This window comes from Blennius ocellaris, assembly GCF_963422515.1.
Source record: "Blennius ocellaris genome assembly, chromosome: 11".
Lineage (NCBI taxonomy): Eukaryota > Metazoa > Chordata > Actinopteri > Blenniiformes > Blenniidae > Blennius > Blennius ocellaris.
Window position 1 is genome coordinate 8,015,318 of NC_137660.1, and position 18,861 is coordinate 8,034,178.

Consider the following 18,861-nt stretch of genomic DNA (forward strand, 5'->3'; position numbering starts at 1 on the left):
TACTTTGTAGTGTCAGCTTCATCCTGCAGAGCTTCTTTTCACTGCATTGAATACATTCCCTCATCATGTGGTGAGTGTACTTTGTAGTGTCAGTTCTCAGCTTCATCTTGCAGAATCTCTTTGAACCGCACTGATCACATCCCCTCATCTCCTGGTGAGTGTAGTTTGTAGTGTCTATCGGCTTCATCCTGCGGAGCCTCTTTTCACTGCATTGCCCACATTCCCCCTTTTTTACCCACACGACCTTGTTTTCAACATGGATGCCGTCAATTCACCGCACACAGTTCTGTTTACGTTGCCGAACGAGCTATTCGACGACTTTCTGCGAGGCGTACCGGCTCGGGATCTACAGTGTTAGGATGGCGTCGTCTCACTTTGATGTTTAAATATTTATTTTATACAACGACGCAGCGCATTTACAGTGAAAACCACGAGACAATACGAAAACTGACGCGGAATGGCGTCTGGCAGGGGCCCGGGACGCTGAATGATAGCAAGTCGGAACTGATGAGCATACGCGTTGGCCAATTGGAGTAAGACGTGGCACTCATTGGCCAATCAGGATGACGGTTTGGGGAATAGGCGGGACCCTACGTGCGGGGATCGTGTTGTTGTACGCGTTCCCGGTGGTTTCCTGTACTGTTGCATGGCGGTCGAACAGGAGGAATTGTTGGAAATTTTTCGGAGGTTCGTATATAAATTGGTTTTTACCCAGTGTGCATTATTCCCACAGCCATCTCTGCAGGCGGAGGGAGTGACAGGCTGCGGTGGGGACTCAGTTCAGGGCTTGAACATGCTTCTGCATTATGTAATAAAGATGACATGCATCGAGCCAAAACGCTCAAGTTAACATTAATTAGCTCGCGGATTCCTCGCGCTTGTTGCTGAACTGCGTCGCTACTTATTTGAGCCAAACGAGGGGCGCAGAGGGTTTTAACTAGCAGTCCGGCCGCCACACAGACCCGGGCGCAGACGCCACACATCAGTGTTAACGTCAGAACCGTCACCTGTCAGCCTCACAGACACGGTTTGATCACAACCTGTGAAAAGTCGTGACTACATCGGTTGTCGTAGTTAGCCGTTAGCATGGTGGCTAGTTAGCGCACTCAGCCGCGTTTGCGCTGTGTTTGCTCCGTCATTCCTGTCAGCCTGCTCGCGGAGGAGCGTTAACTTTAGCAGCTCATACACAAACGCCATTGAGGCGAAAGAACGCAGAAATAAGTGGCAAGACATAGCTGCGCTACATCACATGCTAGCCAGTTAGCCCGATGCTATATTCAAAACAACAAGCGGCAAAGCGGGAGAGATGACAGGAGGTGGTCAACACAAGGAACCAGGTATACTCGTTCACTGATTGGACATTGAACAGCTTACAATCACCTGAAATGATGCCTCTCGTGGCTGCAATAAAGTCAGGTAACACTAGGATTTTAACTGTCAAACCAAACAACCACGAAATGCATCGGAACCCCCCCCCCCCCTTACCCCAGTGACCCAAAAAAAGATTCCCCACTGGTCTTCGTTTGCAAATACAATTTCTATGTAAATGTTTGTGTTCAGGACTTAAATTGTCTGTTATTTTGTCACATTTACTTGAGAACCAGTCCTGAATCTTGAATCATGTGTGTATGCCCTAATAAATTATGCAAATGAATAAGTTTGATCACTTTACAGCTTAATATCTTTATATTTATATAAAGTGTCAATAGGGACCTGCAGTTTACATTTACTTCCCTTTTTATGTCAACTTATGTATTGCAAGTCATTGGGAAAACATAGTTATTGTTTGGCTTGTCATTACCCCACCAGCAGCCTCCTTGAACTTGAGTTTTTGCTCCATATTTCAGTGCATCTCTGTGTGCTTTTTAACAATCCTGTTGCTTGTGTCACTCCAGCAGCTGAAGCATGCTCTTGGCTCAGATAAACCGGGACTCCCAGGGAATGGCTGAGTTTCATGATGCAGATGGGCAGCCGGTAACTCTGTGTCTGACAGAGGCTGTGACGGTGGCAGGTGAGATCCCAAACCCGGACCTCTCGCTGTATCTTTATGGACTAAGATTTCTGAATGAAATCCCCCTTCAAGTATAGCCAGTTCAGAACAGTGTTTTCATGTTTGCTTGTTGAGGTAATGGGTTTATAAGCATGAAAAAGCCTGAAAAGGGAACAATCATGTCAGTAATTATTTGTCCTATCTTGAATAATGTCAGCATAAGAATGAATATCCTTTTTCAGTGTACCTGATATTTTATCATTGTTACATTATTGTAGTTAGCTTATATCTTGTGCAAAGATAGATGATTTGTTATGAATGTATTTCAGTCCAATCCATGCTTATTTCTAAACATCTAAATGAAGCCAACGTGTCATACACAAAGTAGATAATGTAATAAAACTTTAAAGGACAAATTAATAAAATCTGTTTAGGTGAGTTTGTATAGGTTTATTATGATCTGAAAGTTAAAATAAGTTATTATTTTCCATTTATTTTGTAGTATATACTCCGTATAGTTTAGTTTTGCTTGTTTTCTTTAAATATCTGAATGGAAAATGAAACATGATTTCGGGTGGAACCACCTGCAGAATCTAACACAAGTGAACTGAAGTCTCAATGTGGAGAACATTGCAGAAGCTGTTAGGTTTAATTTTATGTATTTGTTTTGTCTGTCAAATTACTTCCTTTTGGCTGAGAGCAACCTTAAAATATGACAAGTACCAGTCCACTGTAGATACAGGAAATACACTCGCACTATGGATGCAACAATTAACACTTCAGTTTTTACATTTGGTGTCTCAGCAGCACAGAAGTGTGTTTCAGGGTTGCATATTCAGGTCCAGCCCAAACATCCTGACAGTTGCTTGTTCTTTTATTTTCTCATTCAAATTCCAGAAAAAAAATCAAGTCATTTTGCATCAGTGACGACCTGCTATATCTAAATAAAGTAGAATGGGAGGCAGAGCTTTCAGTTTTCAGGCTCCTCTCATGTGGAACCAGATCCCAGTTTCAGTTAGGGAGCCTGAAACAGTCTCTTCTAAGGTCAGACTCAAGACTTTTCTCTTTACTAAACCCCAACCTCTCTTTTTTCCCTTCTGCCCCCTCTCTTACTCGGCCTCTCTCTCTCTCTCTCTCTCCCTTCCTCCACCTCTCAGCCTCTCTCGACCCCTCTCTCCCTGTCCCTTTCTCTCTACCTTTCAGACTCTCTCTACTTCTACCCCCTCCCTCTTCCTGAACCAGGTTCTGTCTCCCTCTCCCCCATGTCCAGGTCTGTACCCCCCCTACCCCACACAGGGTGTGAATCCCTACCCCTTCCCCCCTACCTCTCCTCTCCTCTCCTCTCCTCTCCTCTCCTCTCCCCTCCCCTCCCCTCCCCTCCCCTCCCCTCCCCTCCCCTCCCCACCCCACCCCACCCCACCCCACCCCAACCGGCCAGCAGAAAGCTGCCACCCGAGTCTGGTTTCTGCAAAGGGTTGTTCTTGTTCGAGGGAGTTTTTCATTTCCACTGTCGCTCATGTGGTTTTGTTGGGCTTTTCTCTGTTAAAAGCACCAAAAAAACACTGTGTTGTATTTGGTGCTAGATAAATGAAGTTAAATTGAATTGAATAGCTTCTTAAGGTGGCAACTTTTAAGTATGGCCATTGTCAAATATTTCCCCAGATGGCGATCAGATGGAGAGCATGGACACAGTCAGCCTCCAGGCTGTTACTCTCGCAGATGGATCCACCGCGTACATCCAGCACGACTCCAAGGCCGCCTTTTCAGACAGTCAGATCATGGACGGCCAGGTGATCCAGCTGGAGGACGGCTCTGCAGCCTACGTGCAGCACGTGTCCATGCCTAAAGCAGGTAACTCCTCAGCCCCTTTGAAATCTCAGTTGTAAGAAGGTAGTTATTCATCCTGCCAACAATACTGCAGACTTACATTTTTACGAGGACTGAGGTCACAAATGGTTGGTTTTATTTTTACACATTTTAAGGTGAGGACAGTTTGCAGCTTGAGGACGGGCAGGCAGTCCAGCTGGAAGACGGAACCACCGCCTATATTCACACACCCAAAGGTAAACATTTATCATTTCCAAGTTTAGATTCCTCTCTCTTGTTGTATTTCATTATATTCTCTGTGTCTGTTGACTAAAATGGACAGAAGCCTTTGCACAGCCAGTGAATGTAAACATGATGCGTGGTATTTAAATCTACTTCACTGCATTTTCTTGCAACAATCAGTTTGAATCGGTGTGCAAATTCATCTCTGTCGTATTCTTGAACCATACTGACATCAAAACCTAAAATTAAGTGTTAAGATTTTAATTTTTTTTTTTAATTACTTTTACAAAGGTTTTATTATTCTGGAGGGCTGATGGACCCTTGTTGGGGGGCTTGTTAGGATCACATGGTATTTATTAGGGTCAGGTGGTCATTTGACCATATTTGGGTCGGTCACCTGGCATCCAAATCAACATCAATAGCAACAGGTTTCATTTTGGATGTTTACAGAAGGGAAGCTTGTTGGAAGAAATGTAACTACTGGACTTGGAAATATTTAATATGTCAGTCAGATAAATTATCTTCCTTTGTCGTGAAATTTGTAGGAGCTGATGTTTTATGTGTTTTATGATGACTTTGGATTCAGACAGAGGTTGTTCCCGAATCCGTAGCAATTTCTTTCTTGGTACATGTTTGCATTCCCGTCTGTTTCTGTCCAGATGCATATGAACAAGGCGGCCTGCAGGAGGTGCAGCTCGAGGACGGCAGCACGGCCTACATCCAGCACACGGTGCACATGCCCCAGTCCAACACCATCCTCGCCATCCAGGCCGGTGGAACCATCGCAGATCTGCAGGCAGAGGCCACGGCCATCGACCCGGAGACCATCAGCGTGTTGGAGCAGTACACCACCAAGGTGAAGCCACTGTCACTGCTTGTCATGTGACGCAATGTCAACCTTTTCAAAATTGGACACGTTTGTACTCGTGACAAATACATTGTCAAATTGTTGTTGTTTTTGTTTGGTGTCAATCAAATCTTTTCTTCTGTCTTTCCCAGGTGGAGAATATAGAAAACCCTTTAGGATCCTACGGTCGAGTAGAAGCAGACAATGGTGTCCATATGAGGGTAGCCTATCCTTATCTTCTGTTTTTTTAAATTTTTGTTTAGAGCTTTTAGTTTGCAATTAACAATATATGATTTTGTGTCTTAGATCGTGTTACAAGGTCAAGACAACAGGCCGTCAAGGGTCACAAATGTAGGAGAAAAGTCTTTCCGCTGTGAATATGAAGGCTGTGGAAAGCTCTACACCACTGCCCACCACCTCAAGGTAAAAGCTGCAGCTTTTTTCCATGACATTGCTTCATTTATGCTTCCTTCTTTGTGGAATTGGGGAAACCGAAACAAACCTTTTTGCAAGATATTCAATTCTCCTTCAGCTTCCTGTTTGCTGACTGGTGTTGTTCTGTTCTTTAGGTACATGAACGCTCCCACACTGGAGACAAGCCGTATGTGTGCGACTATCCTGGGTGCGAAAAGAAGTTTGCAACAGGTACCGATGAACCGTTAAGTGTCATTTCATGTTTCACAGTCGAAAGCGCTTCAGACGACCGCAGAACATTGTCACTTTGACTTCTTGAGTAAAAAAATGCCGTCCTGACCTCACAGTGACTTTAACCACAAATTCACAGAATCAAAGTCTGTTGAATTAAAATCAGCTCGAGTGTTTTCTTATTGCGACAGGAAATAATGGAGGTGAAATGATGCCGATGTTGACCCGGGCTTAAAACTGCAGCTGGGCTTAACTTTGTGATTCTTTCAGGGTACGGATTGAAAAGTCACTCCCGCACTCACACGGGGGAGAAGCCATACAGGTGCCAGGAGGTCAACTGCTTGAAGTCCTTCAAAACCTCCGGAGACCTTCAAAAGCACACGAGGACTCACACAGGTATAATGACTGCAGTCAGGATTTTAAAGTAACTACAGTATAGTGGGTTTTGGTCTCATGTGGAGTCACTTGTCTTGCTCTGGGCTTCATTGCAGTTTGTTTTTTGTTTTTCTTTTATTGATACTTGGCTTTGAGGCACTGAGTTTAAAAAACAAAGAAGGCTGTTTTTCGTTGTTTGTCGTTTCTGTGATTTTATTGGCTTAAATTGTAAACTAAGAGGCAATAGTCACGTGCCACTGGCTTTAAAACTCCTTAGATGGTTTATAAATGCTTGGAGCAGAAACTCTGGGGTTGTATTGAAAGGTTGGAACAGAACTGACAAAGCCTCATGAGACAATCCTGCTGGTAATAGTGAAAATTGAAATGTTGTGGCTTCAATAACATTGATCATTTTTAGGGTTATAAAGATGAGTGAACATACACAGTCACAAAATGTCTCAGCATCTGTAATTTGCACACCTGAACACAGAGATGGTTTGTTTTCTTGATCTGCAGGAGAAAAGCCGTTCAAATGCCCGGTGGAAGGCTGCGGAAGGTCGTTTACCACCTCCAACATCCGTAAAGTTCACATCCGGACACACACCGGAGAGCGGCCGTACTACTGCTCGGAGCCGAGCTGCGGCCGCTCATTCGCCAGTGCCACAAACTACAAGAACCATATGAGGATTCACACAGGTGAGTCCATCAGGGGAGCAGCGATTGAACACATGAAAAATTAGATGTATATATATATATATGAGTGTGTGTTGTTTTTTAAAAATAATTATGTTGAACCACAATTCAAAAGCAATGTCTTTGCTTAATTCTCATAGAATTTTTTTTACATTTTTTTATTAATTAATTTTTTTATTTATATTTTTGTCAAATTCAAGTTATTTCTGTGACCATTGCATGTTTTCCTTTCATTAAGAGAGAGGTACCAGCACTTTTTTCCACATGTGTACATACATACATAACTAAGTAAGATGATGGTTTGTATTTATGTTTAGCACTGTTTATCATTTCACTCATAAGGATCTCATGAAAATGGGTTAATTTGATAAAATAAACAGTTAAAGCTGCACTACATCATATTTACCATTGTCAACAGTGTGCTCACACCTGCATGGGGAGGCTCTATTAGTCCTCTGTATATTTCAGGACATCCATGGCACTGTTATAATCCTCTTGGTAAATAAAATCCGGCACAACCCAGAGGATCACGATTGTCTTTTGACATGTCTTCTGTTCCATTTAAATGAGCTTATTTCCTGTGTGAAAGCTTTAAATGAAAAATCGACCTCTTTGGAAATACACAGACACTCCTGAGCTGCTTTACAACACAGAGGGAAACACGTGTTTTTACAGCTCCTTACAGTAAATGTAAGTCAACAAAACTCATTGTGACTTCCTGTGCTGCTTCCACAGGAGAAAAGCCGTATGTGTGCACAGTGCCTGGCTGTGAAAAACGCTTCACAGAATACTCGAGCCTTTACAAGCACCACGTTGTTCACACACCATGCAAACCTTACAACTGCAACCACTGTGGGAAAACCTACAAGCAGATCTCCACGCTCGCCATGCACAAGCGCACAGCCCACAACGACACCGAGCCCATCGAGGAGGAGCAGGAGGCCTATTTCGAACCACCAACAGGTCAGCGAGAACACGGCGGAGAGCAGAGGCTCTTCTAGCATCCAGTTGTCGGTGTTAGTGGAACAGCACGAGAACAAGTCTCTGAAAATAATCTTTCACAGTTTCCTTTCTCGGTGTAAATAGTACAACAAAGAATTATCCAAATTGCTCAAAGACTAAAACTGTCTGACTGGATGAATGTTTTTCTTCTGCCATGTACTTTTCCCTCTGCAGTGCGCCTCCTGAGGCTTTTCAGTTCCTTAGAAAAGTTTATCGCCAAGTTATTGGCAGTAGTGTGACATGAAGTAAAAGATTAATCTCGAGCTGCTACAATCGTTAGGACCAGTTGTAATCATTAACAAGTTAAAATCTGAAGGACCTCTGCAATGACTTGCAAGTTTTCGTGATCATTTTTCTGAAAAACCAGATGCCATTGACGACCCAAATGTGAGCTACACGACGGTGGTGGATGCAGACGACTCTGGCTCAGAGCAGGTTCCTATGGAGAGCTCGGACATGGTGGGCCAGCAGCACGTTGCCTTGGTAACGCAGGAGGATGGAACACAACAACAGGTAACGGGATGCACAGATAAAAGAACAACCACAGCAAACACAGTTTAGTTTCCTAACAGTAGTTTTATTCTTTCATGTTTCACAAAATGAATCACTGCATAACAGAGGCGTGTGTCCAGGCAGCGATTCTTTTAAATGGATTCATTAAAACACCAGATGTTTGATGGCTTACAGTTCGAGTTTTACATGTTCTGCAATAAACAGTGTGTTTCATACCAGGTCAGTATATCTGAAGCCGACTTACAAGCTATGGGTGGAACGATCACCATGGTAACCCAAGAAGGCACAACCATAACCATCCCGGCCCACGAACTGGCGACACAAGGGGCTCACTCGGTTACCATGGTGACAACAGACGGCTCAGATGAACAGGTAAACTGTTACCGGAGATCACAGTAGCCTGTACGGGCGCGCTGGATTTTTTTGTTTTTTGTTTTTTTTAAAGGGCTTCCTTGTGAAACGTTAAAGAATGAGCCACTTACAACACAGAGTGAGTGGAAATAAGATGCCTCAGCACTGGACTTCATGCACTTGTATTCTCTTTGACTTTGCTGTGCTGGTGTCGTTTTTGCTGTATTTATTTTCTTTTATATATTCAAGTAATTATCTGTGGGCTTGAAGTATTTATCCAGCTATTTGGCTACCCCTTGCAATCTATAAAAACAGCCACTTTGCAACAGTTTTTTTGTTGTTGTTTTTGTTTTTCTAGTTTTATTATTACATATCTAAACCTATACAGTGTTCGTCTACTTCTCTAAAAAAAAAAAACACCTTGCATTAAGATACCTGTTGTTTCACATAAAATCTTTTTTTTTTTTCCCCATCCTCAGGTTGCCATCATGACACCTGACATGGCCTCGTTCCAAACCGTGGATGAGGCCACCTACAGCCAGGAGCAGGATGACCTTCACCCTGTCACACTACTGGCCACGTCTAACGGCACTCACATTGCTGTGCAGGTTGGTGGACCCACGCTGTGAACGTCAGTCCAGTGGTGGCGTGTCTTCGTCTCTCTAACCGCGTGGCGTTCGCCTCATAAAGAAGACGGCTGCACGCAGCCACCACATCATGTGTACAATTTAGTTGCGGGAAAGTGCAAGTTAGGCAGTAGAAGCCTTGTAACCATGGAGACGGTTGGTTCTGCTGGGTTTCTTGCCGTTTTGTCATTCATGGTTTTGACAGGATTTTCAGTCAGGATTAAAGATACCCGTCGTGTTGAGTTTCTGCTCCTTCGGGTCTCTCAATCAAAACATCAACAAAAGCCAGTTCAGGTGTCTAAAATTGTGCAGGATAGGAGTTTGTGTGTTTATTGTTAAAGGATTGCTGTCGCCAGGCTGCGTGGTTCACAAAACAGTGGGAGGATCTAGTTCTCTGACAGAAAAAAGCAATCAAAAGAGACCTTTGTTATTTAAAAACTGTAGATCAGGCTGGCTTTGAATGAGGTCAGAAATAAAACACACCACTGAACAAAAAACATGTGAAATTGTTGTAAAATGTGTTAAGGTGTGCATTGGACCTTTTCAGTTGTTGATCCCTAACATTGCAGAGTAGTTAAAGCTTGAATAAAGTGGCGGTAGGTCAGCCCAGGGCCGTGTGTGGCGCTGCCCTCCTGCTGCTGCATCTGCTGAGGATCAAAAGTAAATCCACACATTCATCTGAAAGAGCTCATGTGTCACCAACTTCTCCCAGAGGAGGGGAAAAATAACCCTCTTTGTTTTGATATTGTCACAGTGGTTAGATCTGATTCCATGTGATTTCTCTACAATGTTTTTTGAATTGGATGTTTTAATGAATCCAAAACTGATTCTGTTTGTTAGGAAACATTGTGGCCAAAAAGTAAATTGAAGCAATTATTAAGGATGAGTGTGAACCAAAGCAACATTTTGATTATGTGTCTAATTAATTTGATGATATTAAGAAAAAGTTAGTTAACTAACAAAGGGGCCATAGCTTTTTAATATAATCCTATATTTACCTGTGATATAACACCATTTACTTTGAAAAGTTCCAGTGAGGCCTCACATGCATGAAAGGCCTCACAACTAATCTTTGTCCTCAACAACACTGTTTTCATTGAGCACCTAATGTTCCTTCTGTCTTGCAAATCACAAACGTTTGCCCTCCTGCCTCACTCAGTTTCCCCCATGTGATAGTCATCCACGAAATTCAGAAGCCTGTAATACTCCGATGATGGTTTTTTGTGAAGGTGTAGGGATTGTCGTGCTAATGGGTCGCCTCTGGTCATCTGTGTCATTAGAGTTTTACAGGCATTGACGATTGTTTCTCTTTACAGTTGAGTGACCAGCCTTCACTGGAGGAAGCCATCAGAATAGCATCCAGAATACAACAAGGGGAGTCACCGGGACTGGATGATTGATGGACAAAGTTTTAGACCATTTGAAATGGACTATGTCAATGGAAGGATTTACGAGTCTTCCATGTTTCTTTTCCACAGAAGAACCAAGCTTTTACGTGTATATAGGATTTTGATAACTGGAGTTCTGCTATGCTATTTTGTCTCTCAACCAAAAAGAAGGTCGAGGGATAAAATTGTGCTTTCTAATGATTATAATGCACAGTTCACAGTGCAGTGTACAGCTAATGCTATTTCTAATAAAAGAAAATTATGTCGTATTACTCGACTCAAAATGTGTCCATGTTTAAGTGATGCCTTTCTTAAAGTGTTTGAGATGTGGTGGTTCCAATACACTGGACACACTGGACTCTCCCCTCAATGGGATTCAAAAGGTCACTTCTGTGAACTACTATTTTCAAGTTGTAAACTCTCCAATCAAGCTACTGCTCCCAGTTCCAGCCTCTTTTCTTAATCTACTAAATTGATACTGAATATATTTTAAACAAAACCTGGGAACGAAAGGTTTGTGCAAACCTATAGTTTAGTTTTTTGGTGTGTTTTTTACGAACTACGTACTTCCTTTGTCTACATTGCTTTGCTTAATTTTACATTGCATTATCCAAAGAAATGTGTTGAATGTTAAAAGCAACTTCAGTAGTGACAAAAGGTCCCTCTCAACCAGCTACAAAATCACCTGCTATTCCTTTTGATTGTCTCGTTGGAGGATTTTGTTACTGATCTTGTTCAACTGAATTGGTCTGCTCGTTTACTAGAATTTTAATTTCGTAACTACTTATTTGGTGTATTTTCCCCACTTATGACAATTTAACTTCCTGATCTGGAATTTATATATATATATAAAAAAAAAAAAAACACTAAATGGTAATGACAGCAGTCAGACCACTGGACAAAAAAAGGTCAAATAAAAATTCAAAGCAGCTTAAATTGTACTGACTGCACTGTAGTGCAGTGGTTAGAACTCTTGTTTGATTGTGTGTCACTCTGAGGTGTTATGAAGCATATCCAGGGTCTGTGGGGGTTCAGCAGAAAATAGGACCTGAATAGCATAACAAAATAACTTTCAACAAAATGCATATTGAATGAAAACTAGTATTTCAATCCAAATGATGATGCATAATGGTGTCATACCAAATAACTTGATCTTTTCTGAAAACAATGCATGTAATAAATAGGATGATTTGTGACTTTAAGTTCCTGTTATCACTCTCAATAGAATCATGTACGATAATTAAGAGTTATATTTGTGCCTAAATTGCAAGCACTTTAATTGGTGAAGTGAACCATCAATTAGTGCTGACTTTCTTTATATTCTGACGAGTTCACTTTGTGGTACACATGTGTAATATTCAGTTGGTTAATGGGTGACATGTTGAGGGCAAAACTCATGCACAGTTTTGATTGCTTATGTTTTTTTTTTTTCATTCATCAATAGCCTGTGCACAAAGTGTCATTTTTATAGGCACAAATACAGTATAACGCCATACTTTTTGTTACGATTACTTCAGCCTCTTTGGTTGTACCAATAAATTGCTTTGGGTAAAATGGTATATTTCAAGTAAATGTAAAATTACATTTCTGATTTACCAAACGAAAAAAAACAAAGAATTATTTACTGGGTTTGTTGGTGGAATTGGGTCTTTCACCACTGGAAACTGTCTTCAGTAATAATAATAATAATCATAAAATGAATGGTGTATTTTGTAAAGTTTAAAAAAAAACCAAATGCGATTCCTCTCTGATGTTGCCGCCTCAATAATGGCCTCGTTGTGGGAACTTTATGTACCTGAGTGACGTCAACGTCACCAACCACGCATGTTCGCGCCACACTGCTCCTCCGCCGTCCGTGACGTCACGCGTCCGAGCGGCTCGCTGCGCCGCCCATCTTTCAAAATCCAGAAGCTCGCCCTGATTGGCTGCGCCGCACCACGGGACCAACGGTCGCGGGAAGTCCTTCGCCACGCGCGTGATAGGAAGGACGGGACGTCTTGACTCATTCAAAGTTTTCTTATGTAAACATTGGGCCGCTTTAAGTGCGGAAAGTCGTGGTTCTGTGGACGCGCTGTTACGACAGAGTCGACGGACAACAAGACGCGACTGGACGAGCGACTTTCGGTACCTGTTTTGTTACGTTTCGAGACGTAAACTCGGTCGGCCACCTCGAGCTCGTGCGGAGCCATTTGCGAGCCGTGGATGGGCGTGTGGCTCTGTTAGCAAACAACGTTTTCAACGATGGTGACGCGGAACCAGCGCTCTGCGTTACTTTTTGCACACTTTTGAGTATTTACCTTTCCGTTAAGGTAACGAAACGTGAACCAGCGTGGGGTTTGGTTGGGTTTTTTTCCCTTTTTTTTTGACGAGAGACGCCTAAGCTGCTGTGTCTCGGGTCCCACCGCGTGTTTGTTTTTTTCCCCCAGTCGACGCAGCCGGGGTTTAAATCCTGAACATGTCCAGCTACAGCCGCCACCGCCACGGATCCCCGTCTCCGAAAAACCGGCCGATCCGTCAGAAACTTCAGTTCGCGTCGAGCGACGGGGAAGACGAGACCATCGAGGACGTCAACAACAGCACCGGGGGGGAGTCCGGCTTCACGGAGATCGACTCGCCGATGCCAGTGCGCCGGGACGCCGCCGCCGCCGCGCAGCGTCTGCGGGGCGGCAGCAGCCCCCTGAATCACACCGGGGCGGACGACGACGTGGAGCTCTGGGACGAGGAGGGCTTCGGCTCGCCGTCCCACCTGCGATCGCCGAGCATCTTCACCAACAGTTCCCCGTCGCCGAGGAAGAGCTCCCGGCTGTACAGTGGCTCCCCGGAGCGGCCCTACGTCCAGGACGACGGAGAGGGATCCAGCTCCCCGATCCCGGACTGCCCCGACACACCTCCCCACAAAACCTTCAGGAAACTGCGGCTGTTTGACACACCGCACACACCAAAGGTGAGCGTTGGATTAAATGTGTGCATTTTTTATTTTTTTTTACTTTATTATTATTTTTTTATAGAGCTGGACTGAATATAGTTCCACGATGTTTTGCATCTCTGCAAAGCTCGTGCCGAAACAAGAATTAAATGCATTTTTTCCCCCCACGTCTGCAAAGTTTTTCCTCGTGGAGTGACGTTATTGTGACACCCCGGGTTCAAACTGGGCGAGTTTTTTAAATTCCAGGTGGGACTTTGACTGCAGCTTGTAACGTCCCAGTGACCCACTTAACGCACAACTGTACTTGTTGCATAACACTCCCACTGTGTGCAGGATTTAAAGTGCAGGGGTGATATGTTGGGACATGTTTTTTTATCAGTACTTTATACTACAATAATGTGACTTTTGAAGCTTTTCTTTATTTTATTTTTTCTTTTTTCTTTTTTAAACCGACATGCAATGAAACTTAAACGCACAAGTGCCACACACACATTTTTCTTTCCAGCACATTTGCTTTGTGTGCCTTTTCTCCTCCAGCTGATTGACGAAGCTTTTTAAATCCGTCTTTTGCAGAGTCTGCTGTCCAGAGCCAGGAGCTCGGGCCTGGGCTCTTCCAGCAGGAGGGTGGCTCTGTTCAAGAATGTGGAGGCTTCAGGAAAGTCGGTCATAGACGGCATGAAGAGACAGCAGACCCCCCAGGTCAACTTTAACCCCTTCACTCCCGACTCCATCCTCATCCAGTCGGCCACACAGCAGAGGAACAACAGGAAGCGAGCTCACTGGAATGAGTATGTTGCTCCTTCTCTATGAGGACGGTTTCAACACACGCAGGTGGACCAGGGAGGGGGGGGGGGTGGGCAGTAGTTCTGGAGGAGAGGGCAAATTTTGATGCCACTTTCCCATTCAAGTGTATTTTATCGTATCATCGCTGACTAAAAAAAAAAACTGCTGTTAAATGACATGTTGGTGCAGGTCATTGTTATCTTAAACACTGACCAAACCCATTATTCAGTTAGAGCCGTTAACCAAGTCCAGAGGGTTTGGCTGGGAACCAAGACCTCATGGTTACTGGTGAAATGTGCCATGTGCTTGTGAACCCCCCCCCCCTCCCTTCTTCAAGTGTCGCCCCCTGCTGTACAGAATGCTAACTCACACTCTCTTGTTTTTTTTTTTTTTCCCTGCTTGCAGCTCCTGTGGTGAAGACATGGAGGCGAGTGATGCTGAAGCAGAAGAAGAAATCCTTCCACCGTCTAAGGTGAAAAATAGTGCACTGATTTGAATGAACTGCATTTCAGTGTGAGATACAAGCCTATAGGATGCTTAGCGTCTGGTGTTGCAGAGGAGTGTGTTGGGAGGGGCACGTATTTCAGGTTGGGGCAAAGGAGATGGCCAGAGGGCGGCGTGGCTCCAGTGCCACGTGGTCCTGCTAGTCCTGATTGTCACGTGACGAGAAGGGCGTGTATTCAGTGTAGACTTTGGTATGTGCTTTAAAAAGTAAAGTGTCTTGAGGGGTTGACTCTACAAAGACGGCTGCTATTGTTTTGTACCAACATGCCACCAGTTTTGCTTCGATACCTTTTCATATGTAAATTGCCTTAAAACCTTTCCGTGGAGTAAATCTACTGGTTTCTCCAGGGGAAGAGTTTGTGGAAAAGTTTGCGAGCGAGCTTCAGCGCGTGTTTGTGTATTTGTTTGTCTGCATCAGAGGCTCACCATGATGGAAAACAACATGATGTCCCGGTACGACTCCGAGTTTCTGGAGCTGGAGAAAATCGGCTGCGGGGAGTTTGGCGCCGTCTTCAAATGTGTGAAAAGACTCGACGGTTGCATCTACGCCATCAAGAGATCCAAGAAACCCCTGGCAGGATCGGTGGATGAGTAGGTTCACTGTTTGTTTATAGGTTAGAAGGATAGCAGCCTTTAAGAGGTTGGACATTTCTTTAACTCAATGTTGAAACTGTGAGTAACTTCAGCAAAGTGCAGTGAAGTTAGTAGCTCAATGCAGCAACTCTGTTTGAGTTCATATTCAAGTAGTTCATGTAGAGTTTGGGGGTTTTCCCCCCCGATCTTGTTTCACGTATTTCAAAATGTGGTTCAGCTAATGAGTATTTTCTATAAACACACAGGCCACCGCTCCCGCCCGTCTCCATCTTGACTTCAAAGCCGACTTTGCTCTTAATTAAAACCGCCTGCTCTCCTCCTGTTCCCAGGCAAAACGCTTTGCGGGAAGTGTATGCCCACGCCGTGCTGGGCCAGCACCCCCACGTGGTGCGCTACTACTCGGCCTGGGCCGAGGACGACCACATGCTCATCCAGAACGAGTACTGCAACGGCGGCACGCTCTCCGACGTCATCGCCGAGAACTACCGGCAGCTCAGCTTCCTGTCGGAGCTGGAACTGAAGGACCTGCTGCTGCAGGTCACGCAGGGCCTCAAGTACATCCACTCCACCTCCCTGGTGCACATGGACATCAAACCCAGTGAGTTGGTTTTAAAGTCTTACTCGAGTTTTAAAACCTGACAAAGTCTATTAGGAGGAAAAAACAAAAGTCTTGCTGCTTTATAAAAGATTCAGCTCAATGAATCATCCATTGGACCAAACTAAAGGTGAACTGTGGAGCCTGACGTATTTAAAAAAAGAACCACGTTTATCGTTTTCAGAAAAAAGACATTGTTGAAACTAATATAAGCTCTTTTCCAAAGGTAACATTTTCATTTCCCGGAAGTCTGTGCCGAGCTGTGACGAGTGTGACGAGGACGACGGACTGGTCACCAGCGTCGTCTACAAAATAGGTACGGCGCTCCGATTTTATACGTCTTCTAAAGTTAAGCCTCCGCCTTTTTGTCTGGCCTTTATTGTCTCGATGTCTAAATTCACACCATCGCTGCCACTTTGCAGGCGATCTCGGCCACGTGACCAGAGTGAACAACCCGCAGGTGGAGGAGGGCGACAGCAGATATCTGGCAAACGAAGTTTTACAGGAGGTTTGTAATCCCGCTGTTAAAAACCAGGACCGTCGAATCCGAACGGCTTCAACCGAGCCCTGCTAACTTTCTCCCCCGCGACCCGGCGTCCTCTCCAGGACTACAGCAACCTGACCAAGGCGGACATATTCGCTCTGGCTCTGACTGTGGTGAGCGCGTCGGGAGCCGAGCCGCTGCCCACCAACGGCGACAAGTGGCACGAGATCAGACGGGGGAAACTGCCCGCCATCCCTCAGCTGCTCTCTGCGGACTTCCTCAGTCTCCTCAAGGTAACTGTGACGTCCACGTCTCGTCAACGTTCGATCCTCGCTGCTCAGAAGTGATGGAAGTCGACTTGAGAAGGCAAACATTTACTTAAGTGCTTGCTCGTCTTAATTCCTTGTTCTTGCTCGTCCAGCTGATGATCCACCCGGATCCCAGCAGGCGACCCTCCACCTCCGATCTCATCAAGCACCCGGTGCTGCTGACCGCCGCCCGCATGAGTGCCGACCAGCTCCGAGTGGAGCTCAATGCCGAGAAGTTCAAGAACGCGCTGCTTCAGAAGTAAGCCGCCGCCAGTCATTTTGCACGGTGTGCCGTTCATCCCTTGTGTTTGCTGATCGGGGTGTGACTGTGTGTTGATCAGGGAGCTGAAGAAGGCCCAGCAGGCGCGGGCGGCAGCCGAGGAGAAGGTTCTGTCCACCGACAGGGTCCTGACCCGCTCCACAGTCCAGTCCAACCTCCGGACCTCCAGGCTCATCGGGAAGAAGATGAACCGCTCGGTCAGCCTCACCATCTACTGAGACGAGAAACTTTAAAAACAAAAACAAAGGCTCATGGACCTTTAAATCAGACCGGTTGAGTTGAAACTCAAAGCTGTAGACTGTCCCCAAACTGGATCTCATCCAAACAGACTGGTATTGCCAATCTCATGAAGCCCTACCTTTTTTTTTTTTTTCCTTCTATATTTTTTGAAATGGATGGGCTTTTATTTGATTTTTTTTGGTTTTGTTTTTTCTCTTCATTCTGTGAAGGTAGTTGCCTTACCTTTTACACTCAGTCATTCCTTAAGCTTGCACAGACGCCAGGCTCTCTCTCCACTCCCGTCCTTGCACTTCCCCCGACCAAGCCGAAGCCGGTTGGCAGCGGATCGCCGCCGCAGTGAAGCTCTCTCCAGTGTGAATGTAGCCGCGAGCACCTTACTGCCTGTCACGTGCCTGATGCCGGGTACCCGAGGGTCCGAGAACCGACCGCGTCTGTGTCTGTAATGGAGCACTTTGGAGGCAACGCGTGGAAAGTTGCCACGTTGTTTTGAAACTAGAAGAAACCTGCTGCTATTGATGTTTTCCTTTTTTGTGTGTGTGTGTGTGTGTATATGTGCCAGGGTACGGCCAGGTTCAGATGAGGGGAGGGGAGGGGGGGGGTCATTATTCAGAGACCGCCGGTTCTCAGCAGGAGTCCGTTCCCCTCTTCGTTGAAGCTTGTTGGATTTAGTCTCTCGCTCTGGTAAACAAAAAAAAAATGGATCATGCCATTTGAGTGGAACCAGCGAGCGAACTCGTTCTGATCCCGTTTTGAAATCTTCCCCGTTAATCAGTACTGCCACCCTGCCTGTAGCATTACCGATCATTGTCCTGTTCTCTGGATTCTCATGTGTTCTGTTGGGGTTTTTTTTTTTAATCCTTCCTGCCATCATTTTCACTAGATTCATCCTTTAGTTTGGAAAAAAATAAGTATTCATCACTTTGTTCTTGTAATACATCTGTTGTAACATGTACATGTGTTCTTTTAATAAATTCTCACATCAACCCTTCATTTCTGCTCAGTTTGGCTTTTTATCAGACTCGAGCTTCTCAAATACGCCGGTTATGAAATTCCAGGTTTGTCTTTTAGTCTTCAACTGCCTTCCACACACAAAGGAAAACCGACCTGTACAGTTTAGTCTCTTTTCTTAATTTTCTGAACCATGAAGAGGAAAATGTTAACTTTCCCATTAACATTGATCACGATGAAGCAAAATCTCCAAACCACCGTTGGCACACGAGGTCAGAACAAACGCATTGTTACAGATGGATATATGTTTTTAAGAGGCTGGTCTCCAGTCGTGTTGCAGTTTTATACTCATGCCGTCTCACCAGGTTGTCCTCGTGCCAGATGTCAGTCGTACATGTTACATTTTGTGAAACACTGTCATTGTTTTGCACTCTGAAGTTTCCCATCCATCTTCTGGAGCTGGAGCCTTTCCGATATAGAGGGATGGATTAAATCACAACTTTCTGCATTAGAATAAATACTATCGGACGCATCAATACTTTTAAACTCAACTTGAAGTTCAAACTTTGTCTTCACGGTATAAGATTCTACCTTTTAGACTGGGAAACAACTGATGATACATTTGAAATCTGGGAGCTTTGAATACTGGAACCAATCAGATCTGTTTATTAGTAACTTCTGTATTTCATGATGTTCTGATTGTATCAATTTAGTTAAACA

At 44.5% G+C, this 18,861-nt stretch overlaps 2 protein-coding genes across 6 annotated transcripts; both read left to right on the forward strand.

The window, feature by feature from the left end:
* The first annotated feature begins 647 nt into the window (after positions 1 to 647).
* On the forward strand, positions 648 to 10,699 carry znf143b (zinc finger protein 143b). 5 transcript variants are annotated; one of them, XM_080504323.1, is made up of 15 exons: positions 648 to 687; positions 1,896 to 2,011; positions 3,653 to 3,841; positions 3,973 to 4,053; positions 4,699 to 4,895; positions 5,039 to 5,107; positions 5,193 to 5,309; positions 5,456 to 5,531; positions 5,802 to 5,927; positions 6,423 to 6,602; positions 7,335 to 7,562; positions 7,969 to 8,114; positions 8,319 to 8,486; positions 8,945 to 9,073; positions 10,408 to 10,699. In XM_080504323.1, exons 2-15 carry the CDS (start codon positions 1,906 to 1,908, stop codon positions 10,489 to 10,491), a joined length of 1,896 nt encoding a protein of 631 aa, XP_080360449.1. In that variant the 5' UTR covers positions 648 to 687; positions 1,896 to 1,905; the 3' UTR covers positions 10,492 to 10,699. The 5 variants fall into 5 exon arrangements, with proteins under 5 accessions (XP_080360449.1, XP_080360453.1, XP_080360452.1 ...); XM_080504327.1 differs by having other exon boundaries at positions 8,334 to 8,486; XM_080504326.1 differs by having other exon boundaries at positions 653 to 687; positions 1,899 to 2,011.
* Positions 10,700 to 12,517: 1,818 nt separating this feature from the next.
* Positions 12,518 to 17,757, forward strand: wee1 (WEE1 G2 checkpoint kinase). Its single transcript, XM_080505595.1, has 11 exons — positions 12,518 to 12,788; positions 12,906 to 13,423; positions 13,979 to 14,193; positions 14,594 to 14,660; positions 15,111 to 15,283; positions 15,616 to 15,884; positions 16,108 to 16,197; positions 16,304 to 16,389; positions 16,488 to 16,658; positions 16,787 to 16,932; positions 17,015 to 17,757. The coding sequence occupies exons 2-11, from the start codon at positions 12,935 to 12,937 to the stop codon at positions 17,169 to 17,171; spliced, it is 1,863 nt and encodes a 620-aa protein (XP_080361721.1). The 5' UTR covers positions 12,518 to 12,788; positions 12,906 to 12,934; the 3' UTR covers positions 17,172 to 17,757.
* Positions 17,758 to 18,861: the final 1,104 nt, after the last annotated feature.